Source organism: Pleurodeles waltl, chromosome 11 (assembly GCF_031143425.1).
Source record: "Pleurodeles waltl isolate 20211129_DDA chromosome 11, aPleWal1.hap1.20221129, whole genome shotgun sequence".
Classification (NCBI taxonomy): Eukaryota; Metazoa; Chordata; class Amphibia; order Caudata; family Salamandridae; genus Pleurodeles; species Pleurodeles waltl.
The window spans coordinates 948,749,168-948,770,417 of NC_090450.1; the positions used below are offsets into that span (position 1 = coordinate 948,749,168).

At 43.1% G+C, this 21,250-nt stretch overlaps 1 protein-coding gene across 4 annotated transcripts in view; it reads left to right on the forward strand.

The window, feature by feature from the left end:
* SMPD4 (sphingomyelin phosphodiesterase 4) overlaps positions 1–21,250 on the forward strand; it is a 277,112-nt gene that overhangs the window by 24,819 nt on the left and 231,043 nt on the right. For all 4 annotated transcript variants that reach the window (XM_069215134.1, XM_069215137.1, XM_069215136.1 and 1 more), the window contains exon 9: positions 19,988–20,141. In XM_069215134.1, coding sequence (XP_069071235.1) covers positions 19,988–20,141 — 154 coding nt within the window. The remainder of the gene's footprint in view (positions 1–19,987; positions 20,142–21,250) is intronic.

Sequence of the window (21,250 nt, forward strand, 5' to 3'; positions counted from 1 at the left end):
TGCCTCCTGGTCTGGAGTTAATTACAATTCCTCTTTGAGCAATAGCCCAGACTGATACCAAGAGCCTGTCCTGAAGGGCAGTAACTCATCCTTGCATGCCTTGCACATGCAGTGAGCATGACTCACATGTGTCTCATGATTGGAGGGGCACCAAGGATTCAAAAGTAGCATACCCCCCCCAGTTTGGATGAGCCTATCAATTAAGGTGATAAAAGTCTGACCTGAGTGGTCACTGGTTGTTCAAGACTGGACTTCGGTTCTACTAAGCATCTACAGAAGCCTGCTGTGGGCCTATGGTGTAAAGGCAAGGAAGTTGCTCTCCCCATCTGAACTTGAGAGTTTTCTCTGTGACGGATAGATTCTGCTGCGAACGGGCAAAGGCATCAATCGCCAGCCTGAAAACAGCAGACCAACTGTGTTTTGAGGCTTGTCAAGAATTGGCTTGGAAGACAAGAAAATTGCAAACAGCTGCTCAGGATAAAGAAGCTTGCAGCACATCAATAGAGACAGAGGGAGACTAGAAAGATTGATTTCAGTCCTGGAAGGTGAGATCACTTTGCCCAGACCCATCCCCTGTGCTGTGGGAGTCTGTGATACTTCCAGTTACCATCTGTAGCAGAGGAAGAGTGTCCTGTGGTACAGGCCCACAACGTTTCTCTTAGTGACACATGGCAGTATGAAAGTGTACTGGCACTCTGGCCAGCCAACTACCCTCCTACAGCTAACCAGTGGCTACTGGACTAGTGGAACTCCAGTAAACTGTGCCAAGACATCAGGCACCTGTGATCAGATCCCTGATGCCACCAGAGTTGTATCCTTGCTAAGGATGGAACAGCATTTCTGTTCTTTGGGTGGTGGTTTCTGGGGCTGATCTGAACATTTAACTTCACATCATATGCTGAAACTGCATCATTGCAATACAAGGATTATCATCATGGCTCTAGTGAATGAGAACAACCCTGTGCAACATAGTCTAATATGCAGTGCTAATTGTATGTCTACATGATAACTGTGTTTTTATAGTGCTTAGCGTCTAAGCGCTACAGTACTGTTTGGTGTCAGAACTCTGGCCCAGAGTAGAGATTTCTGGGTTTCACAGTTTATCCTAGTTTCATGTGCAGTACATTTCTCTTATGTGTATTAAAGTACCTTTATGTTTAAAAAAATAAAGCATTGACTGGACATTAATCGTATTAGCTGGTAGTACGGTGTGCACTGTATTCTGAATGTCTAAACCCACCTCACCGCCTTGAGTAAGCGTTGGGCTAATCTGTCTCGCTACACTGAGAGAGTCAAGTGCTAGAGAGTAGTACTTGGTTATCCAGTTTTGGGTTCACTAGTAGTGAGGCCCCAGGACACCAGCATGGAACACTCAAGTTGATGCAATTGGAACGTAGTAACCCCTGAGTGCCCTGTTGCCCAGGAAACCGGGTCTAACAGAGCCCGACCTAAGGTGATCACTGCTCACAGTATAAGATCCGTTAGAGAGAAAGGACTCTAACAGTGCCAAGGCTGTGTCCCTGAACCTAAACCGGTGCAGTCTATGTACTAGGTGAGAAGGGGACGCAATATCAAACGCTTCCAAAATGTCCAACAGCACCAAAACAGCAGGTCCATCTGAGACGAATATTGTCAGTGACAGCCAAGAGAGTGGTCTCTTAATATATTTTTAATATCTTAAAAAAGTTCTTGAGGGGTGTTAGTGGCCGATCTGAATTTTGTGGTAAAATAGGCAGACTTGGCTAATCCGATAGAATGGTTCCTTAGTTATAAAGGTTCTTTCTGCTTAACTTTTCCTTGAGTCATGGTGGTCTCCACCCACATATGGAAATCCTCTGCAGTAAATTCCAAGGAACTGTTATATCTAACTGAAGAATCGCCCAGTGCCTCATTTAGGTTCTCAGCAGAAATCTTATTCCACCTCCTCAATGAGGTAGTTACAATATGCGACTGCCTGCTCACATTCTGAAAGCTAATAGTAAAAGGTACCACATAGTGGTCAGTCCATTGGAGGTGGAGGGGCTTTCCTAGCTCCAGGGCCTCGTGATTAGCAAAGATGCCACCTAAGGTATGTCTTGCAAAATGGGTACAATTAAAACAATCTTTAGACATCAAGGCCAGCCGTCCACCTCTGTACGTAGATCTATCTAGCCTAGCAATAACCTAACTAGGAGGAACAGTGGCCACAAGATTAGGGCCAGAATCCTCTTGCACAGGACTCCCTAGTAAATAAGCAGTCCAAGTTCTTGGCTGTAATCAACTCATTAATCACAAGACTGTGCTCAATCATGGACCAGACGTTAAAGCACACAAGATCTCTTTGGAACCAGATTCTGAGGGCCCATTCAGTGTATGTGTGGGGTGCCAGTTGCAGTGCAAGCAGTGTCCCATGGGGGTACACGCAATGTTAAAAATATTATACATTTCCTGCCCAACTGTAGAGCAGCAGCCCATAAGCTCGACTCACGTATAATGATCTATCTTACCCTTTGAATAGAAAGGGGCAGCATCCCCGGCGCCGTCCAGGTGCGGGCGGGCACAGACTGCTTCCTAAAGAGCGCCTTCCGCATGTCAGCTGCACGTCTGCTGTGTGTCTGCGCATCAAGCCGCCTTTTATCCCCCTCAGTGTACATCAGGCGCACAAAATTAGAGTGCTCCCTTGCTACTTGCTGTGGGCCAAAAATGACAAGAGGAACCCTCAACATCAAAAGGCTCTGCAGGATGTTTGTATGGCAATCAATGAGTAAAAACAATTAAAAGACGAGAATTCACCACGTAACTGTTGACAGATGCAGTTGCTTAACAAACACTCCATTAAAAAAAAACAGTAGCACAGGATATAAAACCCAACACAGAAAAATGACTGTTCGTTTTCTCTTACTTTATAGCAGCTCTCTGGTAAGCTGCGCACCCGCGCTTCAAGGTGCCTTTTACCTCCCACGATGCACATCAGGTGCACAAAACTAGAGCACACCCTCACACTCTCCCTCCCTCCTTGGGTTGGCACCAAGTCCGTCGTGCTTCTCAGTTCTTGTGTTAAACAGGCTTGTTCTCCAATCCTTTTTTTTTTGTTCAGCGAATATCTGAGATCCTGGTATCAGAGGGTGCCCTAAATAGTCAATTTAGGGGGCGTTAAGGAGAGTGAAGGGTGGTAGCCAATGGCCTACTTACCCTTTGGGTCATTATGCCCCCTAGATGACCACTTCCTTTGGGGGTCAGAATCTCATCTGTTGGCGGCAAGGTGGCTATAACTAGTCAGTGAACCCACCAGCAGTTGGTAGGTTTTCAGGGGGCACCTCTAAGGTGCCTTCTTGGTGCATGTATTAATAAATCCATCACTGGAATCAGTGAGAGTTTATTAATATGAGATGTTTGATACCAGACATCCCTATTTTCAGTGAAGACATCATGTAGCTAGGGAACGCGTATTGACCAGTGTCCAGCTCATATATTTAAAATGGCTTCCCTGTTCACTTACTATGTCTAAGAATCGACAAGGACATAGCGGGGCATACCTGCTCTTGCAGATATGTCCCCACATGTAATATGATGCAGCCTGCCTTAGGGCTGTAAGGCCTGCCGTATGAGTGACTTACAAATATTACATGCAGTGTTTATGAGAAATGGCGCACAGGCTGTGGGCCTTGTGTTTCCACTTTTAGGGGCACCTTGTAACACAGCCTGCAATGGCAGTCTGCATGAGGTTGGTGCTGGGTCCCTTAGAGTGGACCAAGTTGTGCTGCAGGTCTTAGGGGCCCTCCTCAGTACCCATGCCCAAGGTACCAGGGGTACCATTTACTAGGGACCTACAGAAGTCCCAAAGGGCCTGGCCACTTGGGGAACACTGGCACTGCAAACCTGGCTTGCAGGAACCAGTGCACGTCGGTCAAAGTTCCATAAAAAAAACAGGCACAAATTGTGCGTGTGTGTGGGGGGAAGGTAATGGGGGGGATGTTGCAACTAGTACCCAGCTTCCCACAGCTGCTTATGCCATCAGTCAAAGGAAACGCTTCTGCACATTCTCTGCAACTGCCCCTGCTTAGGCTCGCAGCGGAAGACCTTGCTGAGAAGTGAATTTAAGACCCTAGGAATTAGGATCAGCAGCAATAGTATCATTAAATCCACAGAACATCATGGTCAATATTCGAATGGTGACATTTATTGACATCTTCAAAGAACTTGTGAAGGCCAAAGACTGCACATAGGGCCCTATGTCTTTTGTCTGAGGCTGTAGCTTTGGAGTAGGGAGGGTGGTGGGAGTGCACAGATATCTGCTATGGGCATAGTAGGAATAATAAAGCTCCAATCCCCTATCCCGCCTTGTCTAGGTCAAAAGCGGGCTGCTAGGGAAGTAGTGAGAACATCAATGCTTTAATCCCCTACCCCACCCTATTAAGGTTTTGGCTATATGCAGTCTTTATAGTATTCACTTCAGCCCTTTATGTGTAGCGGGTTGTCCTGTCTTGTTCAGGTTAAAGGTGGGCTGATAGGGGCGTTGTAAGATCAATAATGCTGTAATCCCCTATCACACCTTGCTGAGGTTCTTCCTATATACATACTATATATATGCACTTATCACTTTACTTATAGTGACTGATCCTGCCTTGTTTAGGCTAAGGGTGGGTTGGGGAGGGCGATGCGGCAAATATTACAATGCTTTAATCCCCTGCGCCGCCTGGTTGAGGTCTTAGTAATATGCAGGTCCCAGGCCCAACTCTCCCCGTGCTGCTACTTAATGAAGGGCACAGCACGAAGCCATTGAGCAAGTCCCAGACCCTACTCTCCCTGTGCTGTTCAATCAATCAATCAAAAAATTTATTAAGCGCACTACTCACCTGTTAGGGTCTCAAGGCGCTGGGGTGGAGGGTGGGGAGGGTTGCCATTTACTGCTCAAAAAAACATGTCTTGAGGCGCTTTCTGAAAGTTAGGAGGTCCTGGGTCTTGTGTAGGTTGGTGGGGAGGGAGTTCCAGGTCTTGGTGAGGTGGGAGAGGGATCTGCCGCCTGAGGTGGTGCGTTGGATGCAGAGGACTGTAGCGAGGGCGAGGTCAGAAGAGCGGCGAAGTCGAGTAGGTGTGTGGAAGTTTACTTGTTCGTTAAGGTAGCCTGGTCCAGTGTTGTGGAGGGATTTGTGAGCATGGATAAGGACTTTGAAGATGATCCTTTTGCTGATGGACAGCCAGTGTAGGGATCTGAGGTGAGCGGAGATGTGTTTGTGGCGGGGGAGGTTGAGGATGAGACGTGCGGCTGCGTTCTGCATTCGCTGGAGTTTTTTCTGAAGTTTGGCTGTGGTACCATCGTAGAGGGTGTTGCCGTAGTCCAGTATGCTGCTGATGAGGGCATGGGTGACCGTTTTTCTTGTTTCCAAGGGAATCCATTTTGAAAGTCTTCTGTAGCATGCAAAGGTTGTTGAAGCAGGAGGACGATATGGTGTTGGTTTGCTGGGGCATGGAGAGAGAAGAGTCTAAGATGATGCCGAGGTTGCGTGCGTTGGAGGTGGTCTGAGGGCGGTGGGCCACCAGAAGTCATCCCATGCAGTCTTGTTGGGGCAGAAGATGATGATTTCTGTTTTGTTGGAGTTAAGTTTGAGGTGGCTTCATCCATTTGGCGATGTCGAGGAGTCCGGCGTGCAGGTTTGACTTGGCGGTGGAAGGGTTCCTAGTGAGGGAGATGAGCTGGGTGTCGTCTGCGTAAGAGATGATGGTGATTCCGTGGGGGCGGAGGATGTTGGCGAGGGAGGCCATGTATATGTTGAAGAGGGTGGGGCTGAGGGAGGATCCTTGGGGGACCCCGCAGATGATCCTGGTGGCTGGGGACCGGAAGGGAGGATGGCAAACTCTTTGGCTTGTTTTGGTGAGGAAGGAGGTGAGCCAGTCTAGGGCCTTGTGTCGGATTCCTGCGTCAAAAAGGCGTGTGCGGAGGGTTTGGTGGCATACAGTGTCGAATGCTGCGGAGAGGTCCAGGAGGATGAGAGCGACGGTCTCGCCCTTGTCCACTCTGGTTCTGATGTCGTCTGTGCAGGCTATGAGGGCGGTTTCAGTGCTGTGGGTCTTGCGGAATCCAGACTGGGAGGCATCGAGTGTGGTGTTTTTCTCTAAGAAGTGAGACAGTTGGGCGTTCACTATCTTCTCAGCGTCCTTGGCGGGAAAGGGGAGAAGGGAGATGGGATGGTAGTTTGTGAGGTCTTCCAGGTGTGCTTTTTGATGAGCGTGTTGACTTCGGTGTGCTTCCAGATGTCTGGTAAGGTTGCGGTGTCGAAGGAGCTGTTGATTACGGCGCGGAGCTGGGGAGCGATGTTTTGGTTGGCCTTGTTGAAAATGTGGTGGGGGCAGGGGTCTGTGGGGGAGCCTGAGTGGATGGAGTTCATGTTTTTTTGGTTTCTTCGTCGTTGGTTGGGGTCCAGGTGTGTATTTGGTTGGTGGTGGTGACGGTGGGTGCTGATGCTGTGAAACTGTTGTGTATATCTACGATTTTGAGGTGAAAGTAGTTAGAGAGGGAGTTACAAAGGTTTTGGGTGTGAGGGGGTCGATGGTGCTGGATTTGGGTTTGGTGAGCTCTTTGACGATGGCAAAGAGTTCCTTGCTGTTGTGTGAGTTATTGTCAATGCGTTCTTTGTAGAAGGACCGTTTGGTGGTCCGGATGAGTTGATGGTGTTTGCGTATGGTTGTTTTGAGGGTGGAGAAATTGCTCATTGAGGGTTCTTGGCGCCATGCTTTCTCAATTTTGCGGCATTCACATTTGGAGGCTTGCAGTTCTGTGGTGAACCAGGGGGCGGTCTTGATGGTACGGGTGTTGTTTCTTTTCAATGAGGCGTGGGAGTCTGCGCAAGTTGTTAACCATTGTGTGAGGTTGTAGGCGGCAGTGTTGGGGGTCGTTGGTGTTGCTGGTGCATTGCTTTTGCTCCTGTCTTCTCCTTGCTTTCTCCCCTGTGTTTTGTGTGTCTTCTCCCTCGTTTTCACTACTTTCGCCTTGCTTTTTCCCCCATTTTCCTCCAGCGCCCTGAGACCCTCACAGGTGATTTGCTGCACTTTACAAGTCATTGATTGATTTATATGCAGGTTGTGTAGCATGCACCCTAGCAATTCATGTATAGGGGCCTTCATTTGGAAGCAACTGGGTTGGCCCCTTCCTTAGTAATATTTTACATTAGGTTGAGATGGGCTAGCGTGTGGTACTCCAAGGTAACCATCTTCCTTAGTGACTAGGCCCTGGATATATCTGGACCTGCACTATGCCACTTTCCGTATCTTTCCTCTAGCTGCTGCCAATGAGATTGGCCCCTTATTAGCAATATTTATGTTACTCTCAGGGTGGGGCTAATTAGATTGGCTGCCTGTAATAACATAAGTCCTGGTGTGAGGAAATGTGCAGCAGCACCTTAGTTCCCACTAACACACCAGTGCCTGCCTTAGGCGTTCGTAGGGGTGGGGGTATACTGGTGGACCACAGTAATGGTCTATGCACTATATGAACATTAGCCAGGTTAGGCTTTTTATTGGTTTTTATAGGGAGAAAGGTAAGGTGACGCTATAAATGTGATATTTTTCTTTTTATACCCTTTCTCTTTTTAATAATTATGTGGAAGGTATGTTAAATCCATGTTTTGCTTATGCTTATGGTTTTTATTAATAAACTACTGCTACCATAAATCAGAGGACACACAATATGCAAGCTTTAGGAGTGTAAGAGGAACTAACCACAGCATGTTGTCTTTAAATACAAGAAATGTTCCAAGAAACTATATAACCAAGGAAATACAAAGGAAATTCGACTCCCTGCCACTAGTGAAAAAACAGGAGGCCCTTTCTTTGTTTCTTAATAAGTATCATGAAGGATAGAAAGAAAAACCAAGGAAGAAAAGCAGAGCTACAGGCAAGAAAGCAAGCAACACCCAAGAGGCAAGTATGGTGATGGAGGAAAGAGTAAAAATATATGTGAGAAAGAGAGGGCTGGGAAATCCAAAGAAATGAAGGGTTGAAATGTATGTGAAAGGGGAAAATTGAAACACCTAAATAAAGTGAAAAGTAGGTGGGCAGAAAAGGAAGCGTAAAGCATTTTAGCAAATGGAAAAGTGAAGAAGAATGCACTGGGATCTTAGTGGTGAAGTGGGAGCTTGTGAAACCCTCTGCATTCTTTTCTCTTAGCTTAAAGGGAACAAAAACAAAAATAGCCATAGCAAAGGGGCAATTTGCATGACACTTAAAATGCAATTGTCCTATGCGGTCCTCCCTTTTGAAAAATGGATGAGGACATTTTTCATGTTTTCCCTCTGCGTGTGAAGAGAAGTTTGCAGCATGGGACTTGAACTGGAAAGTGGTGAATGGAACCTACCTGTGGAAGGTGGGCACCTGAAGCTCCTATGTGCATGCTGCTCTCCCCACCCATTTTTCTTTTTGGAAGGTGCTTCGATTGAAGACTTGAGAGGAAGTCGCAAGCACCCAAAGAGCCTTCAATCAGCTATACAGATTGAGCAGCCCCTTGGTGTGGCGCACCACATAGGACACGAGGAAGTGACAGATGGGTTTGTTGCTGCAAATGCATTTGCAGTCATCCAAGAGATTGTTACATGAGTGACTTTTGGCTATGGCACGTACTGCTGTCAAGGAGCATCTAAACATGAGCGCAGAGAGGAAAACAGAACTGCCCAAGTGCAGCCTATATTTTATATACTTTGAAAAGTCTGAGGTAATGTCACACTGGGCTTTAGACATCAACAGCACAAGAGCAGCCACTATTCACCAGATGGTATTAATATGGAAATATCTGTGTGAGGTTGCAGTAAAAGATGCTCGAAGGCTATTGACTAAATGGATTGTTATGTCTTTGTCACCTAGGCAAAAGGAAGAGAGGCTAAAGTTGGCAAAAAGATAATAGGTATTGACTGGTGACCTAGTGGGGATCCTTATTCTGGCAAAAAAAAGCATTGTATTGGAGTGGAAGTGGTGCACTTTTTTTAATGAGGAAGATGCTGAGCAGTGCTCACCTCCATCACAGGCCGTACATGCATGATACTGAGGTGGGCAGCCAAGAGGACAGAAAATGATCAGAACCATCTCCTTCAATGGAATCATGAATATGTCCTAAAATGTGCCAACAAGATCTCAATGCATAGAGCATGACCACAATGGGGTGAGATGAGACTAAATGAGCCATGATAAGTTGAGTATGTTTAGAAGAATTTGCAATTCAATCCACACCCACCTGGGTTTGTGTTTTCTTCAATAGTTGAAGACCTATGATCTACTTTTGTCCTAATAAATGGAGCGGAGTAATACTCTGGGTCACCTCAACCCTAATAGTCAACAAGAGGAAATGGTAGCTTACTAATGCCCCTCCCATGTTCCTCAAGCAGACCAACAAAACCTTGGGAGTGATCAACTCAATTCACACCTTTAACCTCTTAGCTGCTGGGCCTTCCATCCCCCAACCCCTCCCCCGTGCTGAGTCCTTTTTTGGTTATTTGGGGTAGTTCGCGCTTAGCCCTTCTTAACTTTATGTCCACATAAGCTATCCATGCCAAATTTGCGTCCTTTTTTTCTAACATCCTAGGGATTCTAAAGGTTCCCCTGGAGGAGACCAAGAAATTAGCCAAAATACACCTAAATTATTATTATTTTTTTTTTAAATGTGAAAAAAGGGCTGCCGAAGAAGGCTTATGGTTTTTTCCCTGCAATGGCACCAACAAAGGGCTTGCGGTGCTAAAATCACCATCTTCCCATCTTTTAGGAACAGGCAGAGTTGAATCAGAAAACCACATTTTTCAACATAATTCTGGCATTTTACTGGGACATACTTCATTTTTACTATTTTTGGTGCTTTCAGCCTCCTTCCAGTTAGTGACAGGAACGGGTGTGAAACCAATACTGGATCCCGGTCCCGGAAAGCTAAGCATTCTGAAAAGTAGACAAAATTCTGAATTCAGCAAGGGGTCATTTGTGTAGATCCTACAAGGTTTTCCTACAGAAAATAACAGCTGAAATAAAAAAATATTGAAATTGAGCTGAAAAAACAGCCATTTTTCTCCACGTTTTACTCTGTAACTTTTTCCTGCAATGTCAGAGTTTTTAAAGCAATATACCGTTACGTGTGCTAGACTCTTCCGGTTGCGGGGATATATAGGGCTTGTAGGTTCATCAAGATCCCTAGGTTCCCAGAACCAATAAATTAGCTGCACCTTGCAATGGGTTTTCATTCTATTCCGGGTATACAGCACTTTATTTGCTGAAATATAAAGAATGAAACATAGGTATCAAGAAAACCTTTGTATTTCCAAAATGGCCACAAGATAATGTGTTGAAAAGCAGTGGTTATTTGCACATCTCTGAATTACGGGGTGCCCATACTAGCATGTGCATTACAGGCCATTTCTCAAATAGATGTCTTTTTTACACACTGTCTTACATTTGGAAGGAAAAAATGTAGAGATAGACAAGGGGCAAGAACACTTGTTGTGCTATTCTGTGTTCCCCCAAGTCTCCCAATTGTACCTCACTTGCGTGGGTAGACCTAATGCTCGCGACAGGAAAGGCAATCTGGACAAATTACATTTTCACACTGAAATCTGACGTGTTTTTTGCAAAGTGCCTAGCTGTAGATTTTGGCCTCTAGCTCAGCCGCCACCTAGGGAAACCTACCAAACCTGCGCATTTTGGAAAACTAGACACCTAGGGGAATCCATGATGGACTGACTTGTGGGGCTCTCACCATGTTCGGTTACCCAGAATCCTTTGCAAACCTCAAAATGTGGCCACTTTTGCCTCGCATTACGGTGACAGAAAGTTCTGGAATCTGAGAGGAGCCACAAATTTCCTTCCACCCAGCGTTTCCCCAAGTCTCCCGATAAAAATGGTACCTCACTTGCGTGGGTAGGCCTAGTGCCCGCAATAGGAATAGATCACACAACGGTCAATGTAGGTCCTTACATGAGGCAACTGTTGACCCTGGAGTGTTCCATTCCTGAAGCAGGCACTAGGCATAGGCACTCAAGTGGGGTAGTGTTTTTATCAGGACAGGTGAGGAATCACTGGGTGGTAGGAATTTTGTGGATTCCAGCATACTCCTATAGTTTGTGTGACAGAAATGCAAGAAAAATTGAGTTTTTATTAATCATTTCAGCTTTGCAGGGTATTCTGGGTAAGAAAACTTTGGGGAATCCGCACAAGTCACACCTCTATGGACTCCCCCCGGATGTCTAGTTTCCAGAAATGTTTGGGTTTAGTATGTTTCCCTATATGGCCACCGAACCCAGGAGTAAAAACACAGGTGCCTACCTTACAAAACCAGTTTGTTTTTGTTAGTGATCTCATACTAGTTCATCCCGTAAATCTGCATTCAAACAAGTGGTCACATGTAAAGGTGTTGTGACATACCTTGGGGGACGTGCAGTTCCAGATATTCTCTGTGACCTCAGTTCATTTACCCAGCAGCCTGGCTGTCAGAAAACACTAATAGCAATGAAGAAAAACAAACCCAGTAGTGAATTGGCCCAGGATGCAAAACTCAGACGGTTATGTGGCAAGTATCCCTGTAACTCGCCCGAGAATGCACAATCACACGCCATAAGACAAACGGCACGGGAGCATCAATAACATCGCGAACCTAACACACTTTAAAACGACTCGATGAATGAGACTCTTTCCAAAATCTGGTAAACACTTACAAATTTTGGTAAGGACTGGTAAGGCCACTCAGTATTTACATCCTTTAACACTAGCATTTGATCCAACCTCCTAACTGAAACAACACTTCCTCTTGAGCGCATGTTTAAATATACAGATTGTTAAATAAAGACTCCTCTAAATAACTATGGCAAAATATCACATACAGGTTATCTAAAATCCCTTCAACCAGTTCAGCCCTTGAGGCTACTTTGTCTCAAAGGGAACTCTGCTGAGAAATTACATGGAATGGAGTCGCCTAGAAACCCCGGTAACCCACCAACCAGCTTTGGTTACTCCCCAGAAGATATTATATACATCTTGAGCTGGTCTCCCATCACCGTCTAATGATAATAATTTATACTTCACACCTCAGTATACCTCTCTTGGTCCACATGCCATACTAAGTAATAGTAAAATTTTGAAGTTACTAACCAACATAAAAAATGTATCTGCTCTTAAATCTAATGATATCCTATCAGTAAAATTTCAACCAATTAGTGATACACTGCTGGGCGAACAAACCTGAGTCACTCCAACATACAGAATAGCTGAGTTAATTTTGAATAAAAATGAACTATTTCTGGATTGGGGGTTTCTCATCTCTTCAGTATTTGAAGGGGAATACCTCACCATCTTGTTGAAAAATATTGTTAAATATGTGCCAATTCAGACTACATCAATGGGTGTCCATGCCCCACAAGCAGTAAACACTGTACAGTAATAACATAACTGTCACATACTCAGTCAAGAAAAAAGGATGTTGTTCAGTGCAAAAAAATAATAAAAGCTTGCTTATAGAAATAATACATCAGGGCTGTTTGGTGTTGGCTCTCACATACCTTATTCAGGGGCATAAAAGAATGTATACCTAGCACCAGTTTAAAATTATTCATGTCTTTCAGGGAACAATATAAAAAATGCTGACTTTCTAAATTAATTTCTTGGAATGTCATTGGTTTAAGGAAAATATTAGTTTACTGATGCCGAGAACTACTTTGTAGTAGACACACACTTTGTTTTTCAGGAAACCCCATACCTTAACAATTTTATAGTTCCAGTATTCAAAGTTCTTCGAATGGTGGCAAAGACATTTAAAGTGATGTGGCAGACCCGTTGGTGGTCTTGTGATATATATTTCAACAGCTATGGATGGAGCTGGCCCATCCCTTTCTTAGATTAATCCAAGTGTACAATGTGTTTTTATAGGTGACTGGATGGGGGAGTATTTGAGAGTCTTCAACGTTTATTTAAACAGTTACAAAGGAAACAATTGGACCATAGTTATTCTTTTCAAATAGCAATAGGAGAAATAATGGTTGCACAGAGGTAAAGAGGTGATTGTGGTAGGAGAGCTTAATTTAAATCTCATGAATTGTCATAAAGATCTTGAGCACCTTGAACTGCTCACTATGTGTTGAAGCATTAATAAATTACAAGCTGTGCTTCAGAAAAGGGACACAGAAGGGGAGGCAGTGGTTGATCACTTACATTAATTTAAAATAAGAGCTGCCAATGGCCATTTGTTGTGTGATTCTCCTGTTTACTATACTCTTATATCCTGTGGTGCTCAAATGTCTTAGATTTCATCTTATTGCCTTTACCTTCTTTCAGCTGTTGTAAGAATTTAGAAATCAGCACCAGATTAAAAAGCAACCATTTCTCTCTAGTAGAATATTTAGAGCATCCAGGTTCACCCGAAGAAAATTTTATATTGTGTGGCATTGAAATAGGATAAGTAAAATTCAAATTGAATTACCAAGTATATCTAAGGTAAAAGCCTGTCAGCTTCTCAATCCCTTTGAGCTGTGGAACAACATGATACAGTTACTATCAAGGTAAACATAATGGCTTAATTAAATGATTATCTTTCCACCAATGCCTCAACCAGAAAAAGCAGTTTAAAAAGACTTTAGTTGCAATTATGCTCCATCAGAAACTCTTGTTCAGCTGAGGAAGGAGTTAAGGAGGCAGCTGATATTTTAGGGTGATATCTGACTATAAAAATACAGAGAAATTATTTTTATGGAAGTGGTGGGAGACGAAAAGGGCGTATATGGAATCACAGTGGCTCTGTATCTGTGAGTTAAGTCACAGGAAAGATCAAAATAAATGTTGGGCTTATAGCAGTGCTACCTGGAGGTCAGAGGTAATAGCCTTAACTCAACAACTTGGGCCCAATATGTTTATTCTCTCTCTGTTCCCTCCACAGGTTTAGAAAAAACTCAAACGAAAACAAGATCACCTATATTGTTTGAATATTGTACCCCCCCCAGAATCTGACTTTTTAGATACAACATCTTTGGCTGTCACTGAGAGCCTTCATAAGATCAGAGCCTGTGATGGTCCAAGCCTACATGATCTTCCTGCCACAGTTTTTAAAGCCAGTCTACCTTTATGTGTGCCTTGATTGACTGCACTTTTTCGCCCCTTATAGGGTAGTATAGCTTAAACTTTGAGGGGGTTCCCTAATGCATCCCCTTTACAAGAATGGCGACCAGACTAGTCCATCAAACTAACCACTTGACAGTGTGATTGGATATCATTGCTAAAGTATATGCAAGAGTGTCACTAAAAGAATTGGGGTGACCGATAATTGTATTACCACTTTTTACTAGACTGGTTTCAGGCCCCACTGTGGTACAATAGATATTATTTTAAGTATTTACGTTTTGTCACCACAAACTAAGGATGTTTCTAACACATACCCTTATGTGTGCTCCGTAGATTATTCTGCAACATTTGATAGTGTTAACCTAAGGACCAGGGACATTAATTATATTTTAATACTCTGGTTATAGTAAAACCTGGCCAGGGAACATTTCCCTACTGATCACCGAATTAAAGGCCTGAAACAAGGCTATGTACTTGCCCTTCTACTTTTCCTGTATGCAGCCAACCCTGGTTTGTATTTGAAATCTGCAAGTGCTTTCCCTCTTGGATTGAGGAAAATAGTAGTACAGGTGTTATCTAATGCAGATGACGTCATATTTTTTTTTATAGATCCCTTACTGGTCTTTTTTGCCCGCTTACAGTTTTGTATATTTATAATAATCACAATAGAATTTTTGTGAACTTGAACAATTCAAACTTGATGATATTCATTAAAGGTTGCAGAAAAACCACCAGCTGGTACATGGATAGGTATTTATTTTCATATGCCTCGTCCTACAACTATTTCAGGGTATGGTTTAATGATGAAAGTCCTCCCTTTTATATCTTTCCAAAATGTAGAAAAAAGGGCCTCTTATTAACTTTTGCACTAGGTAGGCTAGATACAAAAATTGACCACTCTTCCACAGTATCTTTTTGAAGGTTGATGAGGCAGGACTATTCCATGATTATATTTTGACTTGAAACTTTTCCAGGTTGGACTTCTTGATCCTTAGATCTAGTTCAGTGCACTGCATTTAGAAATGAAGGAATTCATGATCCTCCCAGGTGGAGTTGAATACAGCTATACAGGAAGATAACTAGTGAAAATATTTTTCTTTAAACATGGTTGCTCCGTTTGAACTTGTGGGATCACTTTGCATCCTAAGACCAACTGTAGTGCTCTGGTGTTTTAACCAGTAAAATTCTATTTTTTTTAATGGCCTATTGTACACATCAACTTTTTAGCCATTGTTTTCATGGCAGCTTCTTGCCTTCCCCTCCTCCCCACCCCCCTCATAAGTACACACCTAGATTTGTGGGGCTTTACAATCTTACTAAGCAGGTTCCTTTGATGTACCATGTACTCTGTTTGATTAGCTTCCTTCCTAAAATCATAGTTTCTGTTTTATTTAAATTGATAATGATAGCATTATCAAAGTAATAGCTGGCCAGGGCATTAAGGGGTCTCTGAAGGCCCAGTTGTGTGCAGTCTACAAAAAACATATCATCATTGTATTGTAGGATTTTGATTTTTTTTGGCCAGCTAGTCTTGGAGAACAAATCCTAAAAATTCCCAAGAAGTCTTACAGGTCCGCCATACATAGATTAAAAAGCAGCTGAGCTAAATCGCAGCCTTGTTTTAGACTTTTATTAGTAGCTATCTTTTCTGAGCTCATCCAGTTGGAAGCTATCTTGATGTTCATCCATGTCGCACTATAAAGTGACTCAATTGCTCTCAGAAGTAGTGGAGGGTTTCCCATCTGCTTAATTTTGCCCATAGCCTGCCTCTTGGAAAGTTGTTGAAAATGTTTGTGAAGTCTGTGAAAGCCACATAAAGAGGCAGTAATTTGTGGCGTTAAGATTCATTAGGCAATTCAGGGTTAGCAGATTATCATTGATGTTATAATTTCTTCGGAAACCGTATTCAAACCATGGGATTAGCTGCTTCTCTTTGGTCCAAGCTTCCAGCTCCTTTGTTTTAAAGTCTGGCATAGCACTGCTTTCAACATCAGTAAGCGCTGTAATTCTGTAGTTATCCCAGCAGATGGCAGCTTCCTTTCTTAAGAATTGGTACTAAAATATGTCTTCACCAGCTAGCAGAAACCATGCTGGAACAGAAGCAATCCACATAAACTAGATTTAGAAATTGTGCCCCTAGTGTGGGGTCACATTTAAGAAGTGCTGCCAGTAGTGGCCGTTAGGACCAGGAGCGCCTTCCACTATTAACTTACCTAGCATTTTACCCACCCTTACTTTGTTAAGCCAAGTCAGAGATACAGATTTAGCACACTCGACCTGTTGGTTTATTGGTGTATTTGCTTGTGGCTTTCCGTCTGAAAGGGAGTGTTTCACCGACTTTTCAGGGGCGGCTAACACCTCCTTAGGGACAGTTGCTCCTATTACTACTGGCTTTTCGTTAAATCTTTTACCAAAGTGAAGGTTGTTAATGTGGATACAGTCCCCTGTGTCACTCGTAGCTTTTATCCTTGTGTTTGCACTCTCTCTATTGTTTTCAGTGTAGGCGCCCTGTGAGCGGGACACTTCCTTATAGTATAGTCTTTGTATTTATTCTGACCACTGTTTCGATGAGATGTTACAAGCTGATGTTTTTTATTTCTGCAGGGCTTATTTACAAGGCTCCAGAATTTCCTTATGTCTTTAGGTTTAAGGTCTTCTTGTGTCTTTAAGTTTGGCCAAATTTGCATCATCCTTCGTTGTCTTATCCGCCCATTTTGCTTTCTAGGAGCTCGCCTCAAAGTTTTCTTTTTTTTTTCTTTCAGCTGTTTGGACATTAGTTTTTTTTGTTACTATAACTTTGTTAGACTTTATTTCGATATTTTCTTATCTTCTGGGCATCCTAATACCAGGTAGGATGGAGTTCTACTTTGAGAGCTGTTCCATTTAATTGCTTCAACTTTATTATATATTGTAAGGATTTTTTTTTTATTTGACCAGTCCTCTATCGGGTTGCTGTTTCTCTTAAACTCCTGTTCCAATTTTTTTTTATTGCTTCTTCTTTCCTTTGTGCTTCTGGGTGTCTCTTCCCTCTTTCAATCAACACATTTGAGAGGCTCCATGTTACTTGGTTTGCCTTTCGGCAGGATTTTTTTTTGTTGCTGCAGAGTGTTACTCCGCTTGCATAGCAGTGCTGCATGAACACTTGAGATTTTTGGGGTTATATGGAGGTCATAGATGTTATTGAACTGTTCAGTGGAGATCCATATGCAGTCTAATGTTGCTAATATGAAAGGATAAATAAGTGAAAGCTGTGGGTGTGTCTCTTTTAGACCTGCCATTTAGAATTTCAGCCCCAGTGCTTCCAAGATATTAGCTGAATAGTCACCATAGCCCACTTTTTTCTAGGGTGGGGAGGAGGGGGGCTGCAGGAGTCATCCAAGGGACATCTCAGTATGTGTTTGCAATGTTTATAATTCCTCTCAGGTACTAGACCGAATTAGGTTAGCATTAAAAGTGCGTTAACATATTCTGATTTAATGGTTTCTGTTTTCTCCACCAAGATCTTAGTGATCTTGCATTTTTGTATCTGGGATGGGTGTAGATATACATTTCCAACAATAAAATTTGCCACATATCTCTAGGGGGGCTCTTGGCAGCAACAAGTGTGCCAAATTTGGCATCGCCATTGGCTGGCCAGATTTTAGAGGCATTAACTGCCCAATCAAGTTTTATTTCTATCGACACACCACCACTTGGGCGACCTACTCGAAGAAATGGTAGGGCTGGTGCAGAAAATTCCAAGTAATCTTGAAGGGGCTCCTCGGCTGATCGCCAGGTCTCTTGTAAGAATATGATGTCATTTCCCATTCATTTGTTTATCTTTTTTATCATATTCCCGTGAGATTCCTCTTGCATTCCAGTAGCAGACTTTTTTTTAAGGACTGTGTAGCATTATGCCTCTCATCTTCTTTTTTCCATCTTGTTCAGTGTATCATGCGGTCCCTACGTGCATCCAGCCGTTTTTTATTTCCATTGGTTCCTTGTTCCCTGCTCTTGCATCTTTTTGATGGTGTGGTCTCGTAGAGAATGTTAACTCCCTTGGTGTACTTGATCTAATTCTCCACTTATCCCCTTTTTTCTCAGTGCTCTGGGAGCCACTCATCATCTTGTGCTCATTTTGTGTGGCTCAACACACGGATTAAGTTTTCCCAGGCTCCTGACACTGATGATGCCATGTTGGTTGAAAGATTGGATTTAATATTTGCAGATATTGGTCAGGTTTATTACAAATCAGGTTTATTCCCTATGTGGCCAATTGGGATTTATTTTGCTCGAAACCTTGCATTTATTTCACCCTGGCCCAGGGGGCTTGAAACCCAATGTCACATGACTTCAGATTTCCCAGGCCTGGCAATTTTGTAGCTAGTTTTAGAATGTTCTGTCTATTTAAGTGTCCCATCTACCACAGTATTTATACTTGGGGTATAATGTGACATTAAAAGACCCCTTGCCACGACTGTAGTTGTCATTTACTGCCTGAATCTTTATTGCAGAAGGTGACTGGACTGTCTCCATGGCGTGTGTTGTTCGGTCCTTCGATGGATACTGTGGTGGATGCCTACCCTCTATTACGGACCTCGCTGATAAAACTTGGGGTGATCAATGATGCTCCTGCCCTTTTTCAGCTACTCTTTCAGCCTCCTGTCCTCTATCATCCTGTCATCTACTACGCAAGATTAGTGTTGTTATTGGTTCAGGAGATAGTTGTACTATACCCACCGTAGGCGGGGCTTCAGAGTTATTCCAGGCTTCGTTGGCAGTTGCGAGTGCTGCTGTTTGTGTGCTTGTATCCAAATTTTTTATTTTGGTTTTTACACTTTGATCTAATGATCATCATCATCCTCCATTCCATGCACCTCCTGTTTTGACGTCCCAAAAGTGAGCAGCACAAGCCATCAGTACACAGGCTGTTGCTGGGGGTCTCAACAGTGAGTAGCACAAGTCTGCAGTACCACAGATTGTTACTACATATCTGAATAGTTAGCAGTCAAAGCCTGCTGTACACAGGCTGTTATTAGGTGTCCCAAAAGTCAGTAGCCTACGCGTGCAATACCACAGATTGCTACTAGGTGTCTTGAGAGTGAGCAGCACAAGGCACCAGTGCACAGGATGTTACTAGGTGGCCTACAAGTGAGATGCACAAGGCTGCAGTACCACAGGCTGTTAGTAGGCATCTCAAAAGTGAGCAGCACAAATCTGCAGAGCTACAGGTTATTACTGGTTGTTCCAAGATTGAGCAACACAAGTCAACAATGCACAGGATGTTACTAGTTGTCCTGCAGGTTAGCAGCACAAGCCATCAGTACACAGGCAGGTACAAGGTGTCCTGTAAGTGAGCAGCACAAGCCTACAGGACCTTAGGCTGTTACTAGGTGTCCGTGAATGAGCAGCACAAGTCCTCAGCACACCGGCTGTTACTAGGTGTCCTGAGAAGGGGCAGCACAATGTTTGAAAAGGCTTCAAATCTTTGTAAAGAAATACCTTTTTTTTCCTGAAAGCCTGTATTTTTTGGGTGCAGCAATCTCTGAAGGTATCAGGACTCCCAGGCAGATCCAGGATTATGTGGTTGGAGATTAGGTGGTCAGGTTTTCAGTCAAAAATGTTTAATATTATCTCCCTCTAGTGTGCTAGTAAGAAGATGATGATTATGCTAAAAAGCCTTGGGGTCAAGACCAGAAATATTTTTCTTCATAGGCATAGTATCTCCAATAAAAAAGTCTTAAGGGTGATATGAAGACTACACAAAAATCCAGATACTTCATAAAAAATTAAATCATGGATTTCAGTACATAACTGTTGTAGAATTCTGATTTTGTGTTATTTGTTGGGCGTGCTATAGGGGCATTTACATCTCAAGTAGGAAAACTAAGTATAACAGAGAAAATCAGAGTAAATATTAAGCCAACTCTTTTTATATTTGTATTTTTCTACCCTGTAGCTCTTCATTCCAACGATCTCCCTCTGTCCCGTTTACCTCATATGGAATTCATTCAAGCAGCAGCAGCCTCTTGAAACGACAGGTCTCGCATCAACCTATGGTCAACGCTGATCCTGCTGCTCAGGAGATCTGGAGATCAGAGACTATGCTGCAAGTGAGTCTTCTCACTGAGTACATGGTATAGATAGAGGCCATTTGTTTTTCAATTTTCTTGCACCTTATAGGAGTGTTGAAGGTCAATGATTCGTATTTTCCGTGTCCTTCTGACATTAGATTAAAGGAATTGAAGAACTGCCAATCACCAATGCTTCTGAAGGGGAACACTGATGTAGTGAACATGAGAGAAATGTGTCACTTATTGAAGCTCCAGCTTATCACCCTTCTATCTTCTGTTACACGTCATGTACACTAATATACATATATTAATATGGCGCAGTATAGACAGATTTGAACGTCACCTAGGATCAACACTCTGTTCTTACCTGTTTAACCACTCCTGGTTTAAACCAGTAATTTATTTGCCCTATTTGCAAAAGATACGAGTTGTGCTATGCATATGTAGGGCGCTGATGAAGAGCATTATAAACACCAGAGTGGTATATAAGCAGTGCTAGCAGCTCAGGGTTGCTCCACATTGTTACACATTTGTCCTTTGCCTGAGAGCCTTCTTCGGCTTGCCTTTTTTAAGTTAAATCATAAATTGTGTAATGTATCTAGTTCCCAGTGAACCCACTAAGCCTCTGCAGTAACACTGAATATAGGAATATACATTGCTGAAAATGTGTTTTTTGGTACTATGCACAAGCTAATTGCAAATATGTACAAAATAACGGTTGTCAAACAATATAAAATCCCTTGTAAAACAGCCTAATAAATTATCATGTTGCTCATCTTCTATCCCCATAATTAGTGTGGGTAGCTCACAAAAACCAACACCCTTGCCTACTAAAGATATCTAAGAGATTCCATATAACAAAAGACCTGTCTACAGGCCTTAGCAAGGAGCAATAACAATTCACCATTTGAGGCGTATTGTCTTTAAGACATGCTTTTTCGCAGTAAGGAAGTCAGGTCAAGACTACTGGCTTTGTCATAACATTTCCTTATAAACTGATCATCCCTATGGAATCTGGCACAACTTTCCCAAGTGAACTGATGAGGCCTAAACATTTTATCAACACAGGCTTATTCAAGTACATATGAACTGGCAACCATCATGCATAGCTATAAAATCACAAATATGTAGAAACATACAGTTTGCAA